At 45.9% G+C, this 27490-nt stretch overlaps 1 protein-coding gene across 2 annotated transcripts in view; it reads left to right on the forward strand.

Annotated features, from left to right (window-relative positions):
* The window catches only part of MYRIP (myosin VIIA and Rab interacting protein), an 835957-nt gene that overhangs the window by 665394 nt on the left and 143073 nt on the right, over positions 1-27490 (forward strand). The window contains exons 11-12 of one of the 2 annotated variants that reach the window (XM_063922392.1): positions 3562-3792; positions 17773-17835. In XM_063922392.1, coding sequence (XP_063778462.1) covers positions 3562-3792; positions 17773-17835 — 294 coding nt within the window. The remainder of the gene's footprint in view (positions 1-3561; positions 3793-17772; positions 17836-27490) is intronic. The other variant, XM_063922393.1, reaches the window with a different exon arrangement.

The following is a 27490-nucleotide window of genomic DNA, read 5'->3' on the forward strand; positions in this document are numbered from 1 at the left end:
CCCTGGCGACTCCATGGGTCTATCAGATGGTGTACATGTTTCCTCCACTTCCTCTGATCCCAAGAATTCTAAAAAGAATAAAAAGGCAAAAGGTTTAAGCAATTCTAATTGCTCCGGACTGGCCAAGAAGGGCCTGATATGCGGAACTTCTGGAGATGCTCCTCGAAGATCCGTGGCCTCTACCTCTTCATGAGGATCTTCTACAACAGGGCCCGTTCGTCTATCAGGACTTACCGTGGCTATGTTTGACGGCATGGAAGTTGAACGGCTGATTCTAGGCAGAAGAGGGATCCCTAACAAGGTTATCCCGACTATGAGCCAAACCTGGAAAGGGGTAACGTTTAAGCATTACCATCGTATTTGGACGAAATACGTCTCTTGGTGTGAGAGCAGAAAATTTTCTGTGGTGGAATTCCATCTGGGACGTTTCCTGCTTTTTCTACAAGCGGAGTGGAGGTGGGCCTACGTCTGGGCTCCATAAAAGTCCAGATTTCGGCCTTGTCCATTTTCTTTCAGAAACAGTTGGCTTCTCTCCCTGAGGTCCAGACGTTCTTGAAAGGTTCTACACATCCAACCTCCCTTTGTGCCTCCCACTGCACCTTGGGTTCTTGATGTGGTGCTGCATTTCCTCCAATCGGACTGGTTTGAACCGTTACAGGAGGTGGACGTAAAATATCTTACGTGGAAGACACTGTTGGCCTTGGCTTCAGCAAGACGTGTGTCGGAGCTGGGAGCTTTGTCTCACAAAAGTCCCTATTTGATTTTCCATGAGGACAGAGCTGAACTCAGAACTCGTCAGCAATTTCTTCCTAAGGTGGTGTCTGCGTTTCACATCAACCAACCTATTGTGGTTCCGGTTGTCACCGACACCGCTGCTACTTCAAAGGATGTTGTGAGGGCTTTGAAGGTGTATGTGAAAAGAACAGCTCGTCACAGAAAGACGGACTTGCTGTTTGTTCTTTATGATCCCAATAAGATTGGGTGTCCTGCTTCTAAGCAGACTATTGTACGCTGGATCAGACTTACTATCCAGCATGCTTATTCCACTGCAAGTTTGCCATGTCCAAAATCTGTACAGACCCACTCTACTTGGTGGGTTTTTCCTGGGCGGCTGCCCAGGGTGTCTCGGCTTTACAGCTCTGCTGAACAGCTACTTGGTCAGGTTCGAACACGTTTGCTAAGTTCTACAACTTCGATACTTAGCCTCTGAGGACCTTCAGTTTGGTCAATCAGTTCTGCAGGAACCACAGCACTCTCCCTCCCGGTTTGGGAGCTTTGGTACATCCCCATGGTACTAAATGGACCCCAGTATCCTCTAGAACGTAAGACAAAATAGGATTTTAATTATCTACCGCTAAATCCTTTTCTCGTAGTCCGTAGAGGATACTGGGTGCCCGCCCAGTGCTTCTTTCTTCCTGCACTGTTACTTGGTTAAGTAATGTTGGTTCAGCTGTTGCTGTTCCTGTTTTCAAGCTTGGTTAGCTTCGCTTTCCTCTTGTTGTGTGTGTTGGTTCGGAATCTCACCACTATCCTTTAAATCCTTCTCTCAAAGGGTGTAGTATGGTATGCCGGCGATCGGGCTCCCGGCGACCAGCATACCGGCACCAGAATCCCGACTGCCGGCATACCGACAGCTGGGTGAGCACAAATGAGCCCCTTGCGGGCTCGTTGCGCTCGCGACGCTGCGGGCACGGTGGCGCGCTACTTGCGCTATCTATTCTCCCTCCAGGGGGGTCATGGACCCCCAAGAGGGAGAAGAACTGTTGGTATGCTGGCGGTTGGGATTCCGGCGCCAGTATGGTGGACACCAGGAGCCCAGCCGCCGGCAACCTGAAGACCACCCCTCTCAAAGTATGTCCGTCTCCTCGGGCACAGTTTCATAGACTGAGTGTGGTAGGAGGGGCATAGAGGGAGGAGCCAGTCCACACTATCAAATTCTTAAAGTGTCCATGGCTCCTAGTGGACCCATCTATATCCCATGGTACTAAATGGACCCCAGTATCCTCTACGGACTACGAGAAAAGGATTTACCGGTAGGTAATTAAATCCTATTTTCTGTGAGCCATCTGTTGACTTTTGTATTTGCTATATCATCAGCTCATTTGTTCTTGAAAATACTGTAAATGAAGCTTTAACTACTGCATTTCAAGTATTCCGGTATACCTGTACAGACGTAAATGTTATCTCAGCACAATAGGTGAGTAAGGGGCCTATTTATCACAATCCACATCTCAGATGCGGATGAGATGTGATAAATTCACTTCAGTTCACAATGTCATATTTGAATGCATCACAAGAATGTATCAAATATCGAATGCATGCTCGCCTAAGGCACTCTGCACGTGCCTTAGGCGAGCACATATGAAAAGGGGGTGTGCACTCATAGAAAAGAGTGGCCTTATAGGAGACCCAGTTGTACATCACTTTGGAGGGTGGCTTCGTGAAAGCACCCGCTCTACATCACTCTGGTAGCATGTCCAGCATCCCCGGAGTTGCTCGACTGCCCCCAGAGACTCTTACTGCGCTGTCAGCTCCGTCTCAGTAGCCGGATCTTAGCGCTGCAGTATATCATAATGTACTCATCATATGGGCAAGCAAACATTGTCAAAGTAGCCAAAGGGGAGAAGGAGACCAAACACTGGCGGTAAGGATTGTGCAAGGGGAAGAACAAAAGAAATAAGGCCCTGTGGAGAACATAAATTCTACAGCGAAGGGGGTAAACTGTTGGAGTGTGAACTGGGAAGGCCTGGACCCTGTGCCGGCTCTTCCATCTGTGAAATCATGATGTTTCGCCTAGGGGTGGAATTATCGGCACTGGGGAGGAGAGCACTGCCCAGAATGTCCTACGAACACACCGGAAAGCTCCACAGGGTGCAGGGTGCCTGCCCAGGGTGGCTCTGCAGTAGTGCTACTGGCTGCAGGGCAACATTCCAGGCACCCTGCGGGTACCGTGGGGCAGCTGACAGTGCTGCTCCCAGAGCCCTGCACCTTGTGCACACCCATAGTTATGACCCAGTGTGAAGGTTGGAGATCAGTTAAAGAGGAGGCATTAGTAAGAGAGGAGGGCGGATAGACTTTAGTAAAAAGAAGTTGACCAGAGTAGAGGACTCTAACATGCAGCAGTATGTCATTCACAGGGACTGTTTCCAAACTGCTCCCTTAGCAATGTCTGTCACAGGAATATCTACAAGTGTGTAGTGTGAAGACAGGTTAACTTTTAATGCATCACCCAAATGTGGTAAGAGGGCTTGTAGTCTTCCTGCACCCTCTTCACTTGTCTGAGTGTACACAGGTACCGGCACTGTACCATGTAACAAACTCACCTCTTCCTGCTGCTTGTCTGCTATGTTGTTGCTCAATTCCAATGTTATGGGTGGGAGGGGCTACTCTGCAGAACCCTGAGGGTACTAATACTGCATACAAAGCTATATTGTTATATTCTTTGCCGCCACAAACAGAATTTACTTTAAGATGTACAGTAAGTGTGATTTCACTGTAATATAAATAAATTGTCAATAAGTATACAATGTGGTTATGTGTTTCATATTTTCTTATTTGTAGGGCTGTAGTGATTTATCAGAAACTGAGCTGAGCAGTGGAGACCAACATCAAACTAAATCCAATAACCTTGAGAAAACGCTAAAAGCAAGATTAAGTGAACTAACAGCAAAGCTTAGCGACAAAGAAACCTCTTCTGGAGAGGAACAGGATTCAGAGCCTAGAATGGAAACTGGGAACTGTGAAATGTCATCAGAGGACAACTCCCAGTATGTCCATGAGGAACTGAAGAAGGTATGCTTCCTAGGAATGCACACGTATCTGCTCTCATGAACCATCCCATATCACCTAGGTTCTTAGAGTAATATGTATAACTGAAATATTTAAGCTTTGAGTACAGATGTGTCCTCATACATCGAGCCTCAATATGCCAGGTCCCGCACAGTGAGCCACCAGGTCCTGCACAACAGTGCTAACGTTGGGCGTCTTTTTATGCTGAAAATGTGTCTTATTTGCAATGCAGTGCGACTAGAGCCCACAAGGAGACTGTGCTGATTAATTTATTATGTGACACTTGTATATTGCAATAAGATGTCCTAGAAAAGTCACACATGACCTGGCTTGCCAAGAGGGGCTGTTTGGCGTGACTGCAGCAAAAATGTATGAGGACATATCTATACAGGTGTGTCCACATTCCCTGTGGTTATAGTCATGCAAAACAGCCCCTCTTGGCACATCAGGTCCCGTGCGACTCGGCTGCCGAGCATCTTATTTGCTCTGAATGTGCATTTTATATGCACAAATAAAAAAACTACTATATAAGTGACATAACTACAGTACTTGCTAGCTGGGACTGATCTCTTGGGCTTCATTTGCAACATTGCACATGTCTAAAACTAATTTCTATGCGGATAAAGGGGGTAATTCTGAGTTGATCGCAGCAGCAAGTTTGTTAGCAATTGGGCAAAACCATGTGCACTGCAGGGGAGGCAGATATAACATGTGCAGAGAGAGTTAGATTTGGGTGGGTTATTTTATTTCTGTGCAGGGTAAATACTGGCTGCTTATTTTTACACTGCAATTTAGATTGCAGACTAAACACACCACACCCAAATCTAACTCTCTCTGCACATGTTATATCTGCCTCCCCTGCAGTGCACATGGGGGGTCATTCCGAGTTGTTCGCTCTGTATTTTTTTCTCGCAACGGAGCGATTAGTCGCTAATGCGCATGCGCAATGTCCGCAGTGCGACTGCGCCAAGTAAATTTGCTATGCAGTTAGGTTTTTTACTCACGGCATTACGAGGTTTTTTCTTCGTTCTGGTGATCGTAATGTGATTGGCAGGAAGTGGGTGTTTCTGGGCGGAAACTGGCCGTTTTATGGGTGTGTGTGAAAAAACGCTACCGTTTCTGGGAAAAACGCGGGAGTGGCTGGAGAAACGGAGGAGTGTCTGGGCGAACGCTGGGTGTGTTTGTGACGTCAAACCAGGAACGAAACTGACTGAACTGATCGCAGATGCCGAGTAAGTCTGGAGCTACTCAGAAACTACTAAGAAGTGTCTATTCGCAATTCTGCTAATCTTTCGTTCGCAATTTTGATAAGGTAAGATTCACTCCCAGTAGGCGGCGGCTTAGCGTGTGCAAAGCTGCTAAAAGCAGCTTGCGAGCGAACAACTCGGAATGACCCCCATGGTTTTGCCCAACTGCTAACAAAATTCCTGCTGCGATCAACTCAGAATTACCCCCAAAGTCAAAGCCCAACATCTCTAGTACACTTTTAGTGGTGTTTCGCTTAATTTACGAGTAAGACGTGAAAAAGTCGGTACGCTACACTTGTTGGAGCGGCTCAGTGGTGCCGGGCGTCTACCTCCTTATGGTGTATTGAGGCTAGGTGCATGAGGACACATCTGTACATTCTTTAGTTATCACAGTACATGGATATTTTTTAGATGAAGTGGGGAAAACAACTCTTACATATCTTTAAAAAAAAACATATACTGTATCAGTAGATGTAGAATTGAACACACGTCTTTTGGTGCACACAGGTAGTGTAATGACAGCTGTGAAACCAAGCATACTAATAATGGTGGTCCAGCCACAGTAATGCGTTCTGTCATGCATATGGATGAATATACGTAATAAGTTATGTGGTGAACTCTTGGAGTAATTAAGGCCAACTTGCATTCAACTCTGCTAAGGCCCCTAAAAGCATATCTCAATTTTGATTTCTTATTTCCAAACGTGTATAATTGTTCCAAGAAAAAAATCTGCCTATTCTAGTTCTTCCTTAACCATCCTACAATTAGAGCTGCTTTGGTAGTTCACTTGAGAACTGTTAGAAAAATCAATGTATGTTTTACTGTACCAAACATATTGATACTGATAGAGCTGCAATATCATTGACTTGAATGGTTATCACTTAGCACTTTAAGGGTACTCTAGCTGCATATGTATGCAAAACTAAGGGGGTCATTCCGAGTTGATCGCTCGCTAGCAGTTTTTAGCAGCCGTGCAAACGCTATGCCGCCGCCCACTGGGAGTGTATTTTAGCTTAGCAGAAGTGCGAACGAAAGGATAGCAGAGCGGCTACAAAATAATTTTGTGCAGTTTCAGAGTAGCTTCAGACCTACTCAGCGCTTACGATGACTTCAGACTGTTCAGTTCCTGTTTTGACGTCACGAACACACCCTGCGTTCACCCAGCCACGCCTGCGTTTTTCCTGGCACGACTGCGTTTTTTCGAACACTCCCTGAAAACGGTCAGTTGACACCCAGAAACGCCCTCTTCCTGTCAATCACTCTGCGGTCAGCAGTGCGACTGGAAAGCTTCGCTAGACCTTGTGTGAGACTACATCGTTCTTTGTAATAGTACGACGCGCGTGCGCATTGCGCCGCATGCGCAGAAGTGCCGTTTTTTTGCCTGATCGCTGCACAGTGAACGAAAGCAGCTAGCGATCAACTCAGAATGACCCCCTAAATCGGGAACACAGGAGAAGATTAATATGAATTCCCCAAATTTGTAGGATAAATAAAAGCACTCTTATAGACAACAGAAAACCAGTACGTCTAACAATAGTTAGCAAATTTGCCTGATCTTGAAAACGTTTTCTGAGTGAATCTCTAACACTGGTTAATCCCAAATGGTTCCCCTGCTTCTGATGTTCCATGTGCATTAGTGCTGCTACTGTAGAATGCTGAACAGGAGAGGTAGTTCTGCCAGGCTCACTAGTATAGCCAAGTCTTTACATATTGTAGCAAAGAAGAAGGTAGCTACAAGTTCTGACAGACACAACTAAAGCAAAGCAAACTATATCAGTGCTAATGTTGTGCTTCTTATAGTTACTTATGGGTCTGATTCAGAGATTGGTGCAATGACGATGTTGTACACAGTGGTTTGATTTTTTTTAATTTTTTTTTTTTTTTTGCTACTACACATGCAGTGGTGGAACCAGCAAGTGGTGGGCTTGCAGTTACTACCTTGTTGCAATGAGTGCCTTTGGCTGTGCACTGCACTGCATCTCCCCACATGTTGCACTACATTACAACACTACAGTACATCGCCGCACTACTCACCCCCCCACCCCCCACATCCCCTCCACCCCACCCCCCGGATGTGGATCACTGGGTTGCCCCTATCTAGTCACTAAGTCGGCCACTTTTGGTTGACATGCACTATGTTGGCATAGGAAAAATGTCAACTTGGACTAAAGGTCGACACAGGAAAAGGTCGACATGATTTTTTTTTACTTTTTGTGTCCTTTAATCCGAGCGCAGGGATGCAGAGCAGGGAGAGTGCGTCGCCTACCTGGCGCCTTCCTGCTCCGCATCCCTTTTCTGAGCAGGTTCCGCCGGCACTGACTACATCTTCCCATGCACTACATCCCCCTATATGCTGCACTACATCACTACACTACATCCATGGCCGGATTAAGGTAGGGGCGACACGGGCGGTCGTCCTGGGGCCCCCACACATAGCGGAGTTGTTAACTTGTGCAGTTCTCCTCTGGCGGCAGAACTGTGCGTCCGCCAAGGAGGTCATCAGTATACAGCGAGTCTCGCGGGATGGTGAGGTGACATCCTGCGAGACAGTGGCCAGGAGCTGGCAGACACACTCAGCCACTGGTCTGCGATGGACGTGTGTACCAATGGCTACTGTGCTGTGAGCAGTGGGAGTAGCAACCGGCACTGCGCTTCTAGTCCCCTCCCCGGTCACCCAGCATCATTGCCCCTCCCCGGTCAGCCAGCATCAGTCTCCTGTAATATGGTAGCAGCCAGGGAGCCCAGCAGCGCTGTGTGGATGGCAGACCTCATTAGAGAGTAGTGAGTGTGTGTTTGTACATCTTACTCCCTGGGGGGGGGGGGGGGATCTGAGCAATTTTACTACTGGGGCCCCCCACAACTCGGTGCCCCTGAGCCCCCACCAGCCTTGATCCGGCCCTGACTACATCTCCTATAACTACATTCTCTGTGTTATGCACTACATCTCTACATTACCTCCCCCTGTATACTGTACTACATCTCACCTGCACTATATCACTCCTATATGCTGCACTACATCACTACACTACATTTGCCTATATTCTGCACTACATCACTCCTATATACGGTATTACATAACTACACTACATCCTCCCTATATTGTGCACTACATAACTACACTTCACCCCCCCATAGTCTGTACTACATCTCCCCTCTACTACATCCCCCTATATGCTGCATTACATCACTAGACTACATTTCCACTATATTCTACACTACATGCCCTATACTTCATCCCCTTATATGCTGCACTACATCACTACACTACATCCTCCATATATTTTGCACTACATTCGGCACGTGCTGCAATACATTACTATACCCCCCCCCCCATATGCTGTACTACATCACTACATTACACCCTCTCCATGTTCTGCATTACATTACTACACTGCACTACATTCCCCACACCCCAGTGCCTCTCTTCACAATAACTTACCACAATAAAATCAGACTCTTTTATTATATAAGAGAGGTATAATCTTAATGTTAGTACTTTAAAATTGGTCACTATTAATTCTTTATCAAACCAACAAGATTTCTAATTTTGTCCCGGTCAATTTTCCACAGCTAAACCTGTTTTAGGTGATTTTCTTTCATTTTTTTACCTATTTGAGGAACAGCATAAGTACAGCTCCCACAATTCTGAGGGGCTAGAGAAAATAAAAACGTGATAAAAATGTCCGACATCCTTGTCGCTAGCTGTGGGTCATTTGCTTTGACACAATACAAAATCCCAGCATGCAGCTGCAAAGGCATTTGCATACTTCTCTGAATGAGGCACTAAGGAAAATGCACTATAGGAATTGCAGCCGTAGCATGTTGCTTTCTAGTGGTGTATTCAGTGCTTCAGAGGATGGTAAATACTGCATAGCAGATATGGTTAAGAGAAGTTTGTTTATTACAGAGTTTTGTGCATTGTATCATTGCTGGCATGCTGGTATACAGTAAATGGTGGCATTCAGCTTTATACTGTGACATGGGGATACTATGGCCTTGCAACTATATTCTTAAATTTGTATATGATTGGCATTGTGATGTATGTTATGGACATTTGGCTGAATATGATACATATGAGACTATACTGTGTGTGCATAGTAAAGCATACCAATAATCACCGAAATTGTGGAAATAGAACAGTGAATGCACACCACCACAAATGTCACACTGTGATTGTGGCCATGTAATGTTAGGGCATATGATGTCGCTCGTGGCATACTTACCACTTCAGAAACACTAAACTACTCCCAACCCTGTGGTTTATTATGCTGAACAGTTAAGTCTGCCGTACACAATATTTACTGTCAATATTGTTGTTGTTTTATATTATTAACTTTTATTGAAATGGTGCCACAAGGGTTTCATAGTCCTGTACAAAGGGGATGGATTATACTGTACAGTGACATTACAAAGTGACCACGAAACCTGTGAGTGACGGTGGCTTTCAGGATGAGATTGTGCCTGATCTTTCAAATTTTACAGAGGTGGAAATAGCAGTATTTGGAGAAAGACTGAATGTAAGGGGAGGACAAGAGAGTAGAATCAAGAATTACACCAGGGCAGTAGACTCAGGAAACAGAGCCATTGTCAACAGAGATCCAAGAAGAATGAAGGAGAGGGGGCCTTGGTGGGGTAAAGACTATGGGGTATGTTTACTAAAGTGTGGGTTTATAGCAGTGGAGATTTTGTCCATAGCAACCAATTAGAATCTACTTATAATTTATCTTGCACCCTCTAGAAAATAATAGCTCCAATCGTATTGTGTAATTTAATTGTATAGAATCTGATTGGGTAAACTGCTCCACTTCTATGAACCCATAACTGTACCGCTATTATTTTATTTTTTCAGAGGATGACTCTTAAAAAGCAGTGGACTATACAAGAGGCAATTAAAACTAACAGCAGGTGACAAAGGAGAGGACAGAAGATAAGAGATTGAGAGAAAAGGGCTAAATATAGGTGTTGTTGCCGTCATTAGAGGTTGAAGGATATGATATGCTCACCATAAAAAAAAGGATGTAGAGGAGGAAGGGAGCTGAGAAAATAGCTTTGGGGAAAGCCGACAGGAAGAAGGAGGACATGTGAAGAAAACAATATTGACTTCCCTGAGGTCAGGGTGTGAGAGGTAGGAGTGGAGTCTGCAGGGAGGAAAATCATGGTGGATTGAATCAATTTTGCAGGTAAGTGAATGGAAAAAGTGCGGAGATGGAGAAGGAATGACGGGGATAAGAAAAAGAATGGAGAAGAGGTAGCATGGGTTGGAGAATTGGGAGTAGATGAGAGACTTTAAAGTAGGACTATTTAGAATGACTCTGAAATAGAGGAAGTCAGCAAGAGAAAATGTATTTACTCAGCAGTGTAAAGTTGTTTTGATTTTCTCCAGAGGTGCTCAGAATAGCAAAAGCAGTTTTGAGAAAGTGGGTCAGCATATAGGCCAAGGTTTAGGAAATGACCAGGAAGGCATAGGTGGATGGAAGATGTGGAAATAGAAGTAGAGGAGATTGGTGTAGTCAAACACATCACTGAGGCGAAAGAACAGCAAGTTGAGGGAGTTGATGCTGTTGTTAGTGTGCGAAGAGAACCAATGAGTTAGAGGAGAGAGAGAGAAATTTGGGGGCAGCAAGGTTGGCGGGATAGTCAAGTAGGACATCAAAGTCACCCATGATGAGGGAGTGGAGGTGTGAGGAAAGAAATCGGGGGAGCCAGGTCGATAAATTATCAAGGACTTGGGAGACTAACCAGAGTGACCATAGATGATGGCAACACAAAGGTGAAAGGACGGGAGTGGCAGATGGAGTGGACCTGAAAGGAGAAAAGAAAGTTTGGGAGAATGACTCAGAATGTGCAGTCGGGGGGACTAGGATGCTACCACCACCATCAGCCATGTGGAAGTACGAGAGGATCCTATAGGAGAGGGCAGCTGGTGCAGTAATGGCAATGGGAGTTAATCAAGCTTCAGTGATAGTATGTTAAAGGATTTAAAGATGAATAAGTTATGATGAGTAAGGTCATTGTGGGCAGACCTGGCAATCCGGAGTATGCATGCAAGAGGGCGGGTTAAGGGGAGAAGTGGATGAGGTTTGGAAAGAGTTGCTGGTACTTTTGGTTAGCAGGGGTTTGTGGTGAGGGAATTGAGAAGACAAAAAACGCTTTACTAGACTGTACTGATAAATTTGATAAACAACACTTGTATATCTGTGTGTGATTAATACTGATGGGCAGATGAAAGAAGCGTCCGTACGGGGGAGAAGTGGTATCAGCGCACATTACCGCATCTCCCCTATGTATTACAGCAGCGATGTGTGCCCAGTGACAGCTATACACCCCTTTCTGTATCAGTGCTGCTATCTAAAAGATACTGACCGTTCTGACACCTGCAGCTCTCGATTTCGACAGATGCAGGTGTTGTTGCCCATTCACCACAGCAGGGACAGCGCTGTCCCTATCAGTGGCTGGTGCCAGCTCCAGATTGAATGTGAGATCTTGCTAGACTTGCAAGATCTTGCGAATTCCCAGTGAGCTGGCCAGGGAAGTGACACAACATATCGGCAATAGGCTGATGCGCTGTGGCCACTGACAGGCATCGCCTGTCACTCCCCCTCTCCGGCAGCTGAGATGTTAATACATCTGAGCCCTAATGCTTCCCGTTATGCATTGTTAAAGAGGCGAAGCGGATAGAGTGATACCGACACCATGTGTGCCTGTATCATACATTTACCCCTGAATCTGTATACAAAGCAAAATGGAACTCGTCATGCAAAAAAGCTGTGGCCGCTGCATTGTTGCACTTTGTATACTGTACTTCACGTAGATTGAGACTGCATACAAATGTTGCATGCAATTTCATCAGTGTAGTCTTGTGAAATGGTTTTTGTTGTCTCACATTGTGACTATGATCACATTCTCACGAAAAATCGGCTATAAAGACACTCAGCACAATGGGCGAGTCAAAAATTATGTTTGGCGCCACTTCCGTAATAGTGTATAAGAACACATCTGTACATGTCTATGTGAAGAAGGAAGTTGTATACAAAGCAACAAAGCATAACATAAATAAGCCTTAAAGTTTTACCATCTGGTACACAGCACAAAGTTCTTTATTCTTTATCAGGGCCCTTTATCCTCACCTCTTTACTCATTGCTGTGCAATATTACACTATTGTAACTTATTTCTTGTGTGCTGCTATATCATCTACATGCGTTTGTAAGTTATGCCAGTGCAATTATTGAGGTGGCAACAATACATTAATCTAATATTTAGTGCGTATTACTCAGAACTAAGAAACTATAATTCAGGTGCTACAATCCACTGTTAGAATTGAAATATCTAACGTTATAAGTAGAGATTCTATTCCAAAACATCTCTGCTCTCGCTCACAGGGTGTAAAGAGTTAAAATTCTCATGCAGAATTATCCAAAATAAATGTACAAATTAATGAAATTAATATTAGTAATACTTATTCATTTGTGTCCAAAGGCTTAATAGCTGAAAATCAAATCTAATATTATAAATACTGTAAACATACATACAAAAAACCCTTTCTAAAGGTAAGGTAATTTTGTAGACAATAAAGCTCATTATAACAGGAGCACAAATTATTAGGTACAAATCAAAGTATCTGATGCAAACATTATCATGCTACTATGATGGGCTGTGTGATTACTGTGCAAATTGTGTTTCTATGGGAGGAATTCATATCTTATTGCACCCCCATCTCCCGACTAAAGTGACGGAAGATAGAGGGATGATATTCAAATGGCCCCCGTTATCGCGCCCATTATAGTCTGGTTTAGGCACGCAAACACCTAAACCTGACTAAAGTAATAGGCGCGATCGTAAAAAGACCCGTTTCTCTCTTTATGCACATTTCAGCTTGCGGTCTTTATGCACATTTCAGCTTGCTACCCCCGGGGAACTTGTTGCACCCATCGGCAGTAACATTAGAATACTGCCGGCGGGCGCGATTGCGGCCGGGAGGGGGGAGGAACATTTGAGTCCACAGACTTGGGATTTTGAACCTTGGTGCACATATCAAAGCGTCAGTCGCTTGTATCAGAATAAATGTAAATATTCATATGAGCATCAGTCATCTTTCTTGTATTCATTAAAACTCAAACTTACAATTTACAAAGTCAGCAAATTAGGGCTTTTATGAGATCCCGGAAGGAGGACACATCGTCTTACCTTTCACAGATCAATTTTCTGCAGATTTTGATGGAGGTTGCCTTGTCTCTTGACATTCGGAAGAGCTTGAGTAGGCCATTAAAGAATTTCCAACAGAGGAGAGCTGTACCTTGTGTCCTAGTGATCATTTCATATCTGGATTGAAAGTAGATGCCAAAATGTTCACAACAATTCTAGGAGACATACTGAAAGATAATGGATGCACTGATCTGGTTGGTTTTGTAGCTCACAGCAAAACCAGAGACAATTAGTTACATTCCTGAAATTGATGCACATGCCAAGGATGTTTTTGGACCTACTTTCAGCTGATACTTATAAGGAATTCAGTAGAATACAGTAGTTAGGACCATCATGAACTTTATGCTACAAAGTATAGGGATAAGAGATTGGTGGTGAATATTGCTTTCACACTGTGCTGGTTATGAGTTGGGTTCTGAATAAAGCCCCATGAGTGTGAAGTTTGCATGTTCTCACTCTGGCTGCTTGGGTTTCCTCTGGGTCCTCTGATGCCTCCTGCAATCCAAAGACATACTGATAATTTTATTTTCATTTATCAAGAAATAACCGTAGTAGGAATTATAGATTGTATACTCCACAGTGTATTCATTGTAAAGCACTGTGTAATCTGGAAGCACTACAAAAAATCTAATATAAAATAATAATAGGAATAGGCCATAAATATATTATCTTTGACTAATCTTACACTATACGCCAAACACAGAGCAAAAGGTTCGGTTAAAAGCAATCTTTTTTTTTTTCCCTTTTACACCTCTGCTTACCCACTTTTATTTATTTATTTATTTTCCTTGATACTACAGTTCCTTCTTTGCATCCTTGTCTTTTTTTCAAGACTTTCACATTTGCTCACTCCGTCACTTAAGATGCATACACACGGTGTGATATATCTTTGCGATTTTGACTGTATAGTCAAAATCGCAAGAACAGTTAGCACATATCGCACCGTGTGTACACAGCTTGCGATACCGATGTGTGGTCCCGCGAAGGCCGGTATCGCAAGAAAAAATAGACTGTGCAGGCAAATCAGTTTTTACTATCTAGTACAATGTATAGTCAAAACCTGCCATAACAAAAATCACAAGCACACATAGTCTAACCCTCCCCGATGGTGCTTAAACTTAACCCCCCTCCCCGCAGCCTAACTCTAACCCCCCACCCCACCCCCCCAAGTGTCTAAACCTAACCTTCACCACCCCACGCTCCACAGCCTAACCCTAACAATCCCCAGCATACTTGCAGTCAGGATGTTGGCTGTCGGGTTTCCGGTGTCGGCATTTCGACTGATGTCAGTATTACAGTGCCTATAGCCGCATGTCGGGATTCTGGCGCTGGGATTTCGACTGCTGGCATCCGTACTGCCCTCATCCTGAACTCATCCCTAATCGATCTGGGTGCTGTGCAATATACTGTATATCCCTCGGCCCCTGTATTGTATTCCCTGTTGTTCCTGCCAGGGACGGACTGGGGGCCAAAATCGTCCCTGGCATGTGTGTTCACGCTTTGGCGTGTGCACATGTCAGGAGCGCGTGTTCTGCAATAGGGGGCGCGGACACTACCGACGGGTACGCTCTGCGAGTCAGGGGGGCGTGGACTCACGGCACGCCCCCATCTCCATGGAGACGGGCGGCGGCACGTGACACGGCACACGGGGGCGTGCAATTGCGGCTTGCCCCCATTTCCATGGAGATGGGTGGGGGGGTCGGGGTAGCGGCCAGACCAGAGAGCCAGAGGCTGTGCTGCACGCATCCTTTTTGCCTCTCTGTGTGACAGGACCAGCCCATCGGCCCTTTTGGCATTTGCAGTCCGGCCCTGGTTCCTGCCCTCAATACTCACTCAGTTTATTCAATAAATTTTTAGTATTGTTAATTTTGTTTTGCATAGTTTTATTGAAAATATACTTTAGACAGAGTTTCACTGATATAGTCATCAATTACAGCTGATTTATGCTATTCAAAGTTCCTGTATAATGCATGGATGTGATCCCCCATTTGCAAACTGCACTGTCAGTCACAGTTATAGGGCTGCAACTGCTCTATTTGGTTACTGGCTGCAAGACATACTGTATATACACAGGCAGAGTTAAATGCTATTGAACATTGGTGTATCTATAATGATTGCAGGGTGTGTGGGGCACACAGGTCCCAGGGTGGCCTTCTCCACACACCTTGCACCCATATATTATACTTACCTCACTCTCAGCACTGCAGCATCAGAAATCAGCAGGAAAATGGCGTACTGCCCACCTCTCTTAAACTGCCCTTTCTGTTGAACATTGCAAAACCACTAAAGTGCTGGTGGCAAGCAGGCATGTTTGGAATAGCTGAATCGGTTATCCATCATTAGGCATTACTGATAGATCTATGCTTAATCTATAGTGGCCGATGCAGAGTGGAGCATAACACCGTTTGCAGAGCCTTTCTTGTGAGTTTCCGCATTGTGCATGCTAAAGAACTAGGGCCCGTATTCCGAGTTGATCGCTCGCTAGCTACTTTTTTAGCAGCCGTGCAAATGCATAGTTGCCGCCCACGGGGGAATGTATTTTCGCTTTGCAAGTGTGCGAACACGTGTTCAGCCGAGCGGGGAAAAAAAAGTTTTTTGCAGTTTCTGAGTAGCTCTGGACTTACTCAGCCCTTGCGATCACTTCAGTCTTTGGTCCCGGAATTGACGTTAGACACCCGCCCTGCAAACGCTTGGACACGCCTGCGTTTTTCCAAACACTCCCTGAAAACGGTCAGTTGACGCCCACAAACGCCCTCTTCCTGTCAATCTCCTTGCAATCAGCTGTGCGAATGGATTCTTCGTTAAATCCGTTGCCCAGCAACGATCCGCTTTGTACCCGTACGACGCGCCTGCGCATTGCAATGCATACACATGTGCAGTAGTAACCTGTTTGCTGCGCTGCAAAAAACAGCAGCGAGCGATAAACTCGGAATGACCCACCAAGTGTACAGGAGATGCAGATCAGCACACATACCAGATGCATCTTCACTTTCAGCTGAACTCAGGACTGTAGCTGGGATGCAATTCACTTAGGTCATGTCAACGGAAATGCAGCTTTGCAGAGTTGACCAGACTTTTCTTTTGCACCTAGTACAGGACTGGTGTAAGTGCTTACTATTGATGATGATAGGTATCAAACCAAGCGGATCACCCACAAAGATGCGTACAACTCTATATGAATAATTGCATTTAGTTCTATGTATGCAATGCGGAAGCAATTTTGTCTGATGTGCGTTAGACTCACAGTAAATTGTGAGAAAGCAGTACTCATGAACTTCATATGACAAAACCGCCATACAGCATTTCAGTAGGCCTGTCCCTATTATCAACTATTAGGGGGAGCATTAGGGTTAGGCTGTGGGGGTGGGTGTATTAGGATTAGGCTGTGAGAGGGGATGGTTGGGGTTAGGCTGTGAAGGGGTGGGTTAGGGTTAGACTGCATGTGGGTTGGGTTAGGATTAAAATTAGGGCTAGCGTTAAAATGCCAAAATCTATCAGGATTTTGAACGTTGAGCTGCCACTGTCAGCATTCTGACCGGCAGGATTCTGCGTACCAGGATATTGATACTAACCTGTGGGGCGGCATCTCTCGTACCACCAGCTTGAATTTATCACACTCCTAGGGAGTACAGTTACCCCTGATTAATAGCCACTGGTGTAGTGCATGGATGAGCACTCCATTTCCTATCAGTACTGTACGCATTTACTTTTCTTACTTAAAACATATTGTTTGCATACACAGATCAGATAGCGACGGGATCAGTATGTAATCCTGGCGGCCGGGATACTGACTGTTTACCGATAGCGGGATCCCGGCCACCGGTATGTTGGCAGCGGGGCAAGCGCTAACAAGCCCCTTGCAGGCACGGTGGCTGGCTACGCTCGCCACAGAATATAGTCTCCCTCTGAGCCTTTGGCGGCGGGATTCCGGCATCGGTATTTCAGCGCTAGTCGGGATCCCGGTGTCAACATTGTGACGTCCAGGATCTCGACTAGCGTCATGGTAACCGATTCCTATAGTGACAATATACTATACACCAGTTTACAGGAGGGATTATTACTAAGCAGTCAGTTAAAATGTAACATGCATTACTGTAGGACATTTTGAATGATTACTTTTTTCAGGGGGTTAAATCATGGAAATGAAGGAAAGTTGAAGTATGATTACACTAATTTATTATTTTTTGGATCCGAGTAAATTGTGCAAATGAAATGCATTTTTTTTTTCCACTTTTAATTTGCAGACAAATTGTCATGTAACCCTTGTGCTTTATATTGCCAGTACTATTGCTTTACAAAATGTATATTTTGTAATCTAGCTATACAAATGAAACATCTAGCCAATCAAAGTCATATATGCCAATTCATCAGCAATAAACTAATGGCAAATCCAAAATCCAATGGCAATATTGACTCCCAAATTACAGTCAACATTACTGCATGTGTGGGATGTAGCGTTGAAAGATGCAATTCTGTTTTTTAACTGTACTGTAACTTTCTCTTTGTTTGGATGCTGTCTGAAACAAAAAATAGGAAAAGCGGCAAGCGTTAGAACTCCATTTAAAACTGCAGTTTTTGTCCTCAGTACTGCAAGAGGTGAGAACATTTTCTGTCTTTTTCAGTTCATTCTGTTTCCCATGCCTGTTTTTTCTACAATGTTCAAAAATGGAGTCTGAGTGCTAATGCAACCACTGGAGGGCAGAGCTTTGCTTATATCCTGTTATTCTGCAACCATTGAATGGAATTAGGGGGTGATTCAGAGTGGGTTGCAGCAGCTGTGCAAACTTATGCAGGTGGCGTCTTAAGTGAAATGACGCCCTGTGCTGGCTTCTCTGATCCGCTGCTGTGTATGAAGACCCAGCATCAGATCAACTGAGTGACCATCGGACATCTGAGTTACCCTCAGGTTACTCAGGATGTCAGGAAAAATCACTATGCGGGGCCAATAAAGCTGCATCTGAGCATGCAGCAACTGACTTCGACACGCCTATAAAATGGGGCTAACATTTCCCCACTTCTGGAACTTTCCCAGTCACCACACCCAGGCACCAGCAGCATGGCAGTCATGCTGTGGGTTTTGGGCTACTGTGACCAACATTGCAGGACCTGATCTGCACTTACGCAGTGCCGATCCTGCTCAGTCGCAGATCGTTAAACATTGGAGATTTATGTAATTATCAGATTTACTCTGATTCAGGCCCTTAGTATTCAGTTACATTGTGAATTACATGCTTAGATATCTTTTCCTCTGTTATAATCTTAATCTGATTCTGTATTCTCCACTTTGATATACCCCATCCAAACTACCCAGATCTTAACGAACCCAAAAACGAACAGGCAGTTGAATTTTTTATTTTATTAACACTGGTCATGCAGTTGCTATGCAGCAAAATTTCACACTAATCACTGTGAACATCCTATAGGATGATACGAATGGACAAAATGGAGGCTTTATAACATACTGGTCTGTTTCTGAGTCGCACACTGCTTGACCTGCTTTAACGTCTTTTGCCGTAGCATGTGTTAATGCCAGTATCAGCCCTTCCCCTATTGTACTGAGCGTCTAAATGTGCTAGGACTGATAGACCAACTTTGAGCGATATATTTACTAAAGTGCAGGTTTATAGTAGTAAAGATGTTGCCAATAGAAATCAATCAGATTCTACTTATCATTTATCAAGCACATTCTAGAAGAGAGTAGCTGGAATCTTTTTAGTTCCTATGGGCAACATCTCCACTTTTGTAAACCAACACTTTAGTAAATATACCCCTGAGTGACTTTAGATGGTGTAATATCGCCTAGGGCATTTTTAGATGCAACCATTGGTTGCACCATCAATACTTGCACCAGCCCCATGCTAAGTGAAGATTCCCTGAGTATGGCCTCCAATGTGAGCGATTAGCAACCAGTTCAGCAACACTCCCATAACATAAGACAGACCATCGCCCTGCATCTGAATAACCACCGCCCAGGAATACCTACCACATATCCAATACATTATGATATTGTGCATCTCAATTGCGGACACTCCATAGGACACATGTGCGGACAAACTGTGGGACACTCAGTGGGACACGTGCGCTGCATAATTTTTCAGGGATTCATGCAATTGTGCAATAGTAAAAAAAATTGCTCTGTGAACATCAGCATTGCGTGTGACGCGGAATCAGGCCCACTGTGTTATTTTACTAACAACATACCTTTGAATGGAAAGGCATGATGTGGCACGTTAGAATTTAATTTGATACCATGTACTAGCTTACATTCATTCTTAAAAGTACTTTAAAATAATGCATGATGTATTAAACAAAATTATTTTTTAGCATTTCTTCCACCCGGTCAGCACTGCATGAAATACTGCATGTAGAATACAGTATGTGAGTGCACATGCATGATTGCTTGATACAGTATATTAAGTTGAGCTTCGTAAATAAAATAAAAAAATAAATGTTATCATTTCTATCTTTGAGGTTACACAACTTCTTCCCCCAGGCTAGTACACAGTGTGAGTCCCTAAAATGTGCAATGAAGCAATTCTCTGCAAAACAACTTGTACTGGAACTGCCAGAGGTGCGCTCTCCAATACCATGCAACATTTTTGCTAAAACTGCTTCAGCGGGGCTCTCCAAACCTTGTACTAGAACCATACTTGCCTACTCTCCCGGAATGGCCAGGAGGCTCCCAAAAAATGGATGGCACTCCCAGCCCCCCAAAGAGTGGCAAGTCTCCGGGCCAGCCGCCACCTGCCTGCACCCCACTGCAACTACACACAATGGGCGATGATGCAATTTGTGGTGAATCCCATCATTGTGGCCCCGCATTGTAGCAGCAACGCCCCGCTCCGCACCTACCCAGCATCACCCCCTCTTCCACGCCCCCAGTTTGCCACACACACACACCGCTCCGCCATGCCAAGCTGGCTGCCCCTTCCCAGAATATTGGTGTGACTAGAACTCGACGGAACTAGCATGTGGTGGGCCCAGGTGCAATAAATATTTATATATATATATATATATATATATATTAGTATAACATCTTCATTTCTTCATTTCTTAAATTAGATTGTTCTACCTCTCACTACACCCATTGGGATTTATTCCTCCTCCCACAAGCTGTTTACTGAGAAGTTTCTTGTTAGTTTGAGGCTCTGCTGTATTCCAAAACTAGTCTGGGGCAGTCACTGGGGTAGCCAGTTCTAGAGGGGTTCACAAAAAATGGTGTGTGTGTGTATATACAGATTCGTCCTCATACATTTAGCCTCAATACGCCATGCAGCACGAGATGCCTGGCGTGAGTGAACTGCCAGGTCCCGTGCAATACTGCTAACGTGTGGCATCATTTTTTGGACAAAATACATCTTAATCGTAACTCAAAGCAACCAGTATGCACAAGGAGACTGTACACAGTACAGTATATATACATATATATATATATATATATATATAAGGTGTGGCTATTAACTAACGAGGCATGTACTTGTAAAAAATAACCCATACTGTATGAGTTAAAAGGGAGTGGGGGAATATTGACCTTGGACTATCCCAAAATGGTTTTACAAGTTTCGCTCCTCTTGCACAGATATGTTGTCTATCAGACACAAATGGCTGATCACATGGACCAGATCCAAGCACAGCTTTTACTGTCAGCAGGCTATGCAGGGGTACTGGAAGCCCTGATAATACTATCTCAAGATAACGTTATTATCACAGGGCTCCCTCTGGTATTTTCTACAATTCATTTTTCTGCTGCGGGGTACACTGGGCTCCACAATAATAGACATTGGGGGTGTAGAGTAGGATCTTGATCCGAGGCACCAACAGGCTCAAAGCTTTGACTGTTCCCAGAATGCACAGGGCTGCCTCCTCTATAACCCCGCCTCCCTGCACAGGAGCTCAGTTTTGTAGTTGGTGCTGCAGTAAGCAGGCACATAACAGAGGGGCTGCTCCAGGCAGCCCTAAGAAGAGCTTTTTTTGAAGAAAAAAGTGAAGACTGCAAGGGCAGCAGCGGTGGTAAATGTCAGAAGACATTCAACGCTGCAGCTCCAGCTCTCCCCAGCGGCGCTGTACACTCCAGAGCCCTGGTTGTCGGGTAACTACATCAGAAGGCTCCGGTTTTCTTCACAGTCAGGCACACACGACGGGGGCTCTCCGGGATCGCGTGGCCGTGCTTCGGGAGGTGGTAAGTGGGTCCCGCTTGCGGGACCCGGTCTTTATCGCGATCCGGCGCGGTCAGTGGGAGGCGGGCCGCGCACGCTGGCAGTGGACACTGTGGCAGTACAGGCGATCCCACTAGATCACCAGGGCATGGGTGCAGGTCAGGTTTTCTCTCTAAACCATTTTCAGTAGCCCACAGTACCCGGTGGTTTTGCCAGCAGGGGGATAAGGCTTAGACCTGAAGCCCCTCCCCCAGCCCCAGGGCGCCATTTCCCCGCAAATGTTCCCGCCCTGGAGCTGCATATCTGTCTCTCCCTCACTCCCTGTCAATGTCTGGGCGCCATTATCTCTCAGCTTCACTGTTCCTGGGAATGCTTGGGCAAATCCTCCTGTGTAAAGCCGCCTGGTTGTCAGTGCTGTGACTTTACATGACACTTAAGTATTCTACCTGCCTTTTTAGACAGTGCTAGTTAAGAAAGAGTGCATTTAGTCAGGGTTTTCTAGTACAATTACCCTGTGATATACATCCAGTTCTTACTGTACAGTGTTATATCTATTGACTACATAGCTATATATATAAGCTAGTCCAGTGCAGTATTATTGTTAGTAATAACCTCTGCATTGTACAAACTGTGACTATCTGTGTGTGCATTAGCTAGCTGAGTGGTGTCCATTTCATGTCTTTCACTCAACTTGCTATCCCTATATTCTAGGGGGCTTGGTGCGTCAGGTTTTATATTGATATAGGATTTTCACAAAGATATACTTTAATACGTATTTTTCTCTGTGATTTAGTAACCATATCTCTCCTTTATCTCTGCTAGTGCGGACTACACTGCGCAGGGGTTTGGGCTAGAGGTATTGTGCTGCTGATAATTGTACTGTGTTACCTGATACTGCAAGTTATATCATGTCTGCTTCTGAGGGTAACGGTTCTGGGGCTGAACACACTACAGGTGTTGCTGAAGCCACAGACCCATATGAGGAAAATATAGCAGCTGGGGCCTCTGGTTCTGGGGGCTCCTTGCCCCCCAGTGGGACTGTGGCAATGGGGGTACATAATGACCCACCATGGGCCGCTTTTTCCACGCTTCTACATACGCTAGTTAATAAACTAACACCCCCTATGGAACCCCCTATGCCGGTACAGCCGTATGTGGTCCCTGCAGCTAACCCGCCGTGGGCGGACGTTTTATCTGCTCAATTGAGGAAGTTGAACCAGTCCCTGACTACTAGAAAGTCTGGCCATCGCTCGCCTAAGCCCAAGGGGTCCTCTAAGCGAGCTCTTATCTCCTCACAATCCACTGCTGTCACTGACACCTCGTCTGATGAAGACGGCACTTACACTGACCCCACAGGTTCTGACTCAGATACGGCTGATGGGGAGGGTAGTTCACATGTGGATGTTCCTGATCTTTTGGAGGCTATTAAGTTGATTCTGCAGATTACGGATGATCCCGAGCCATCCGTCACTCCTAAGAAACCAGATAGGTTCAAGCGTCAGAAGGTGGTTAAACAAGTTTTACCTCACTCTGACCACCTAGTCGATATACGTCAGGAACCCTGGGAAAACCCGGGTATAAAGTTTGTGCCTCAAAAGAAGATGCTGGCTCGCTATCCCCTCGCACCAGAGGTGTCTAAGAATTGGGAAACGCCTCCTCCAGTAGACTCACATGTGGCTCGGATGGTGGTTTCCTCAGCTCTACCTGTCACTACCGTCACGTCTCTACAAGTGCCTACGGATAAACGTGTGGAGGGTTGTCTGAAAGCGATTTACACCCTCACGGGTGCTGCACAATGGCCCACTATTGCAGCAACATGGGCTGCAGAGGCTATTGAAGCATGGGCCTTGGAGTTAGAAGTTGAAATCTCTTCTGACCATGCTAGACAATGCTTGTTATATATTGTCACAGCTTCTCGCTATATTAAAGAGGCGGCTTCTGATGCCGGTATCCTAGCAGCCAAGGCCTCTACTACGTCAGTCCTGGCTCGCCGGATATTGTGGCTGAGATCCTGTTCTGTGGATCTGGACTCTAGAAAAACCCTGGAGGTACTCCCTTTCAAGGGAGATATTCTGTTTGGGGAAGACTTAAATAAGATTGTGGCTGACTTGGCTACTGCCAAAACTGCCTGTCTGCCAAGTACCGCTCCTTCTGTGTTGAAAGCTAAAGGTACTTCCTTTCGCCCTTTTCGTCCTTCAGGTAAAGCAAAAGGCCAGACGTACAACAAGCAGGCCCGCACTTTCAAACCTGGTAAGCCAAAGCCCAAAAGAGCCTGGGTGGCCCATCAGCCAGCTTCCAAGACCGATAAGCCTGTCGCATGAAGGGGCGGGCCTCCCCCTGGGGGATCCCAGGGTGGGTGGCCGGTTTCTAGGGTATACCCAGGAATGGTTGAAGACCACTTCAGATGCCTGGGTATGGGAAGTCACTCGAGGTTACGCCATAGCCTTTAAAAACCGACCCCCTCATCGATTTTGCCGAACAGATGTCCCGTTGAACCAGACAAAGGCAAACTCTCTACATTCGGTGGTACAGACCCTCCTGGATACAGGAGTCGTAGTACAGGTGCCTCTTGCGCAGAGGGGCCGGGGGTACTATTCTCCGCTGTTTCTAGTCCCGAAACCGAATGGGTCCTCCCGGCCCATTCTCAACCTCAAGGCATTGAACAGGTTTGTGAAGATTTCCAAGTTCCGTATGGAAACCCTTCGCTCTATAGTTCTGGCCTTGGAACCTGGGGACTACATGGTCTCCCTGGACATACAGGATGCTTACCTGCATATTCCTATAGCAGAGTCGCATCAGCAATACCTCAGGTTTGCGATTGGCAACCTCCATTACCAGTTTCGGGCGTTACCTTTTGGTTTAACTATGGCTCCGCGAGTCTTCACCAAAGTCATGGCGGTGATGACGGTGGTACTCCGTCGTCAAGGGGTCAGGATACTGCCGTATCTGGATGACTTGTTAATCCTGGCAAATTCCCCAGAAATTCTCCTGCGTCATCTGGATATGACTGTCCAGTTTCTACAAGCCCACGGGTGGCTCATCAACTGGAAGAAATCCTCCCTGGTTCCTGCTCAGAGCATGGTGCACCTGGGAGCGCTATTGGACACTCACAACCAGCGGTTGTTCTTGTCTCAGGAGAAAGTCCTGAAGCTTCAGGACAGGATTCGTTGCTTCCTTTCTCGTCCGCAAGTGTCGATACATTCGGCGATGCAGGTGCTGGGCCTCATGGTATCAGCATTCGACATAGTGGAGTATGCTCAATTCCATTCTCGCCCCCTCCAGAAGCTGATTCTAGCCAAGTGGGACGGCCTGCCTCACCGGATCAGGTCTCACATGATCTCATTGAATCCGGAGGTCCGTCTGTCGCTGCTCTGGTGGCTCCAGGACCGACAATTGTGCAGGGGCCGTCCATTCTGGATATCCAACTGGGTCCTGTTGATGACAGATGCCAGTCTAGGAGGTTGGGGCGCGGTGCTGGAGCAACATTCCCTTCAGGGTGGACCAAGGAGGAATCCCTCCTCTCGATCAACATTCTGGAATTGCGGGCGGTCTTCAATGCGTTGAACCTGGCCCAGCATTTAATTCAGAACCGTCCTGTTCAAGTACAATCGGACAACGCCACCACAGTGGCTTACATAAATCATCAAGGCGGCACTCAAAGCTGTTTGGCAATGAAGGAAGTCTCACGGATTCTACATTGGGCGAAACGCCATCTACCGGCCATATCGGCAATATTCATTCCGGGAGTCCTGAATTGGGAAGCGAACTTTCTCAGTTGTTAGGACGTACATGCCGGCGAGTGGGGCCTCCATCCAGAAGTGTTTCAACTCCTAGTGGAAAAGTGGGGCCTTCCAGACGTAGATCTGATGGCGTCTCGACACAATCACTTCGGAGCAAGGACAGGGGATTCTCAAGCAGCATTCGTGGATGCGCTGGCGGTGCCGTGGAGGTTTCGGCTGCCGTACGTGTTCCCTCCGGTGTCACTCCTGCTCAGGGTAATTCGGAAGTTCAAGCAAGAAAAAGGAATTCTGCTACTCATAGCTCCAGCGTGGCCCAGACGGCACTGGTTCTCAGACCTGCAAGGCCTATAGTCAGAGCGTCCAATTCTACTTCCACAACGCCCAGACCTCCTCGTTCAGGGCCCCTGTGTCTACCAGCACCTAGCCCGGCTGTCTTTGACGGTGTGGCTCTTGAAGCTTCCGTCTTATGGGCTAAAGGGTTTTCTGAGGCGGTCATTCAAACTATGTTGCGGGCCCGGAAACCGGCTTCGGCTCGGATTTACTATAGGGTCTGGCATTCTTACTTTGGTGCGCATCTAACGATTATGACGCTTCCAGGTTTAGTTTAGCCAAGTTGTTGGCTTTTCTTCAGCAGGGCCTGGACTTAGGCCTGCATCTGGCCTCCCTCAAGGTTCAAATATCTGCCTTTTCGGTGTGGTTTCAGAGAAAAATTGCTACCTTACCTGATGTGCATACCTTTACTCAGGGTGTGTTGCGGATCCAACCTCCATATGTCCCGCCTGTGGCTCCTTGGGACCTGTCGGTGGTTTTGGAGGCGTTACAAGAGTCTCTGTTTGAACCTCTTGGTTCAGCTGATCTTAAGTGGCTTTCCCTTAAGGTGGTGTTTCTGCTGGCTATTGCCTCAGCTAGAAGAGTGTCGGATTTGGGTGCCTTGTCCTGTAGTTCCCCATATCTGATATTTCACCGTGACCGGGCGGTTCTTAGGACTCGTCCCGGATACTTACCTAAGGTGGTTTCTTTGTTCCACCCTAACCAGGAGATTGTGGTTTCCGGCACTTGTTTCTCCTAATCTGTCTTCCAAAGAGAGGTCTTTGGATGTGGTACGGGCTCTCCGTATCTATGTGAAGAGAACTGCTTCTGTTAGGAAATCTGATTCTCTCTTTGTGCTGTTTGGATTTCACAAACAGGGCTAGCCTGGTTACATGCAAACTTTGGCCAGATGGATTAGAATGGTTATTGCACATGCTTATGTGAGGGCTGGCCTCTCAGCTCCTGCTCACATTACGGCCAATTCTACTCGGTTTGCGGGACCTTCTTGGGCGGCCCGCCGTGGTGCGCCCCCTGAACAATTGTGCAATGCGGCTACGTGGTCATCTGTGAACACGTTCATAAGGTTCTATGCCTTCGATACTGCCGCTTTCCAGGATGCTTCCTTTGGACGCAGGGTTCTTCCTTTGGACGCAGGGTTCTTGTGCCCGCTACAGTGCGTCCACTCCCATAAGGAACTGCTTTAGGACCTCCCCAATGTCTATCCTTGTGGAGCCCAGTGTACCCCGCAGCAGAAAAAAATTTATGGTAAGAACTTACCTTTGTTAAATCTCCCTCTGCGAGGTACACTAGGCTCCACAAGGCGCCCACCCTGACGCACTTAGCTTCTTTGGGTTGGTATGGCATTAGCCGCTGGCACTTCTCCTGCCGTGAGAGTATGGTGTATGTGGCTACTAACCGTTATCGTCTCTTTTCCTGCTACTGCATTGGGCTGGTTAACTAAAAACTGAGCTCCTGTGCACAGAGGCGGGGTTATAGAGGAGGCGGCCCTGTGCATTCTGGGAACAGTCAAAGCTTTGAGCCTGTTGGTGCCTCGGATCAAGATCCTACTCTACACCCCCAATGTCTATCCTTGTGGAGCCCAGTGTACCTCGTAATGCAATCTGGACTACAACGTTAGGTTCTTGTTCTCCCCCAATTGCCCTTTGGGTGTGGTTTAGTAGATTGAGGGGTAAAAAAACAGTCAGTAGATCGACATGCAAAATGTCGACAGAGTCAAAAGGTCGACAGGGTTAAAGGGTTGAAATGGAAAATGTAGACAGTAGAAAAGGTTGACAGGTACAAAAGACCTACAGGATCAAAATGTTGCCAAGAAAATGGTCGAAACAACAATGGCCAACACAAGTTTTTTTTATGTAATTTTGTATGTTTCACCATATCTGAGCCAAATTAGTGGAAACGCGTACCCTCGCTTTGCTCGCCAAAGTTACTCGCTTTGCTCAGGCAAAGCTACTATTCCCAATAATAGACTATGTGGTTGGTAAATGATGAATTAGTAAAAAAACAAATTCAAACAATTGCAAAAAT

This window comes from Pseudophryne corroboree, chromosome 5 (genome assembly GCF_028390025.1).
Source record: "Pseudophryne corroboree isolate aPseCor3 chromosome 5, aPseCor3.hap2, whole genome shotgun sequence".
Classification (NCBI taxonomy): domain Eukaryota; kingdom Metazoa; phylum Chordata; class Amphibia; order Anura; family Myobatrachidae; genus Pseudophryne; species Pseudophryne corroboree.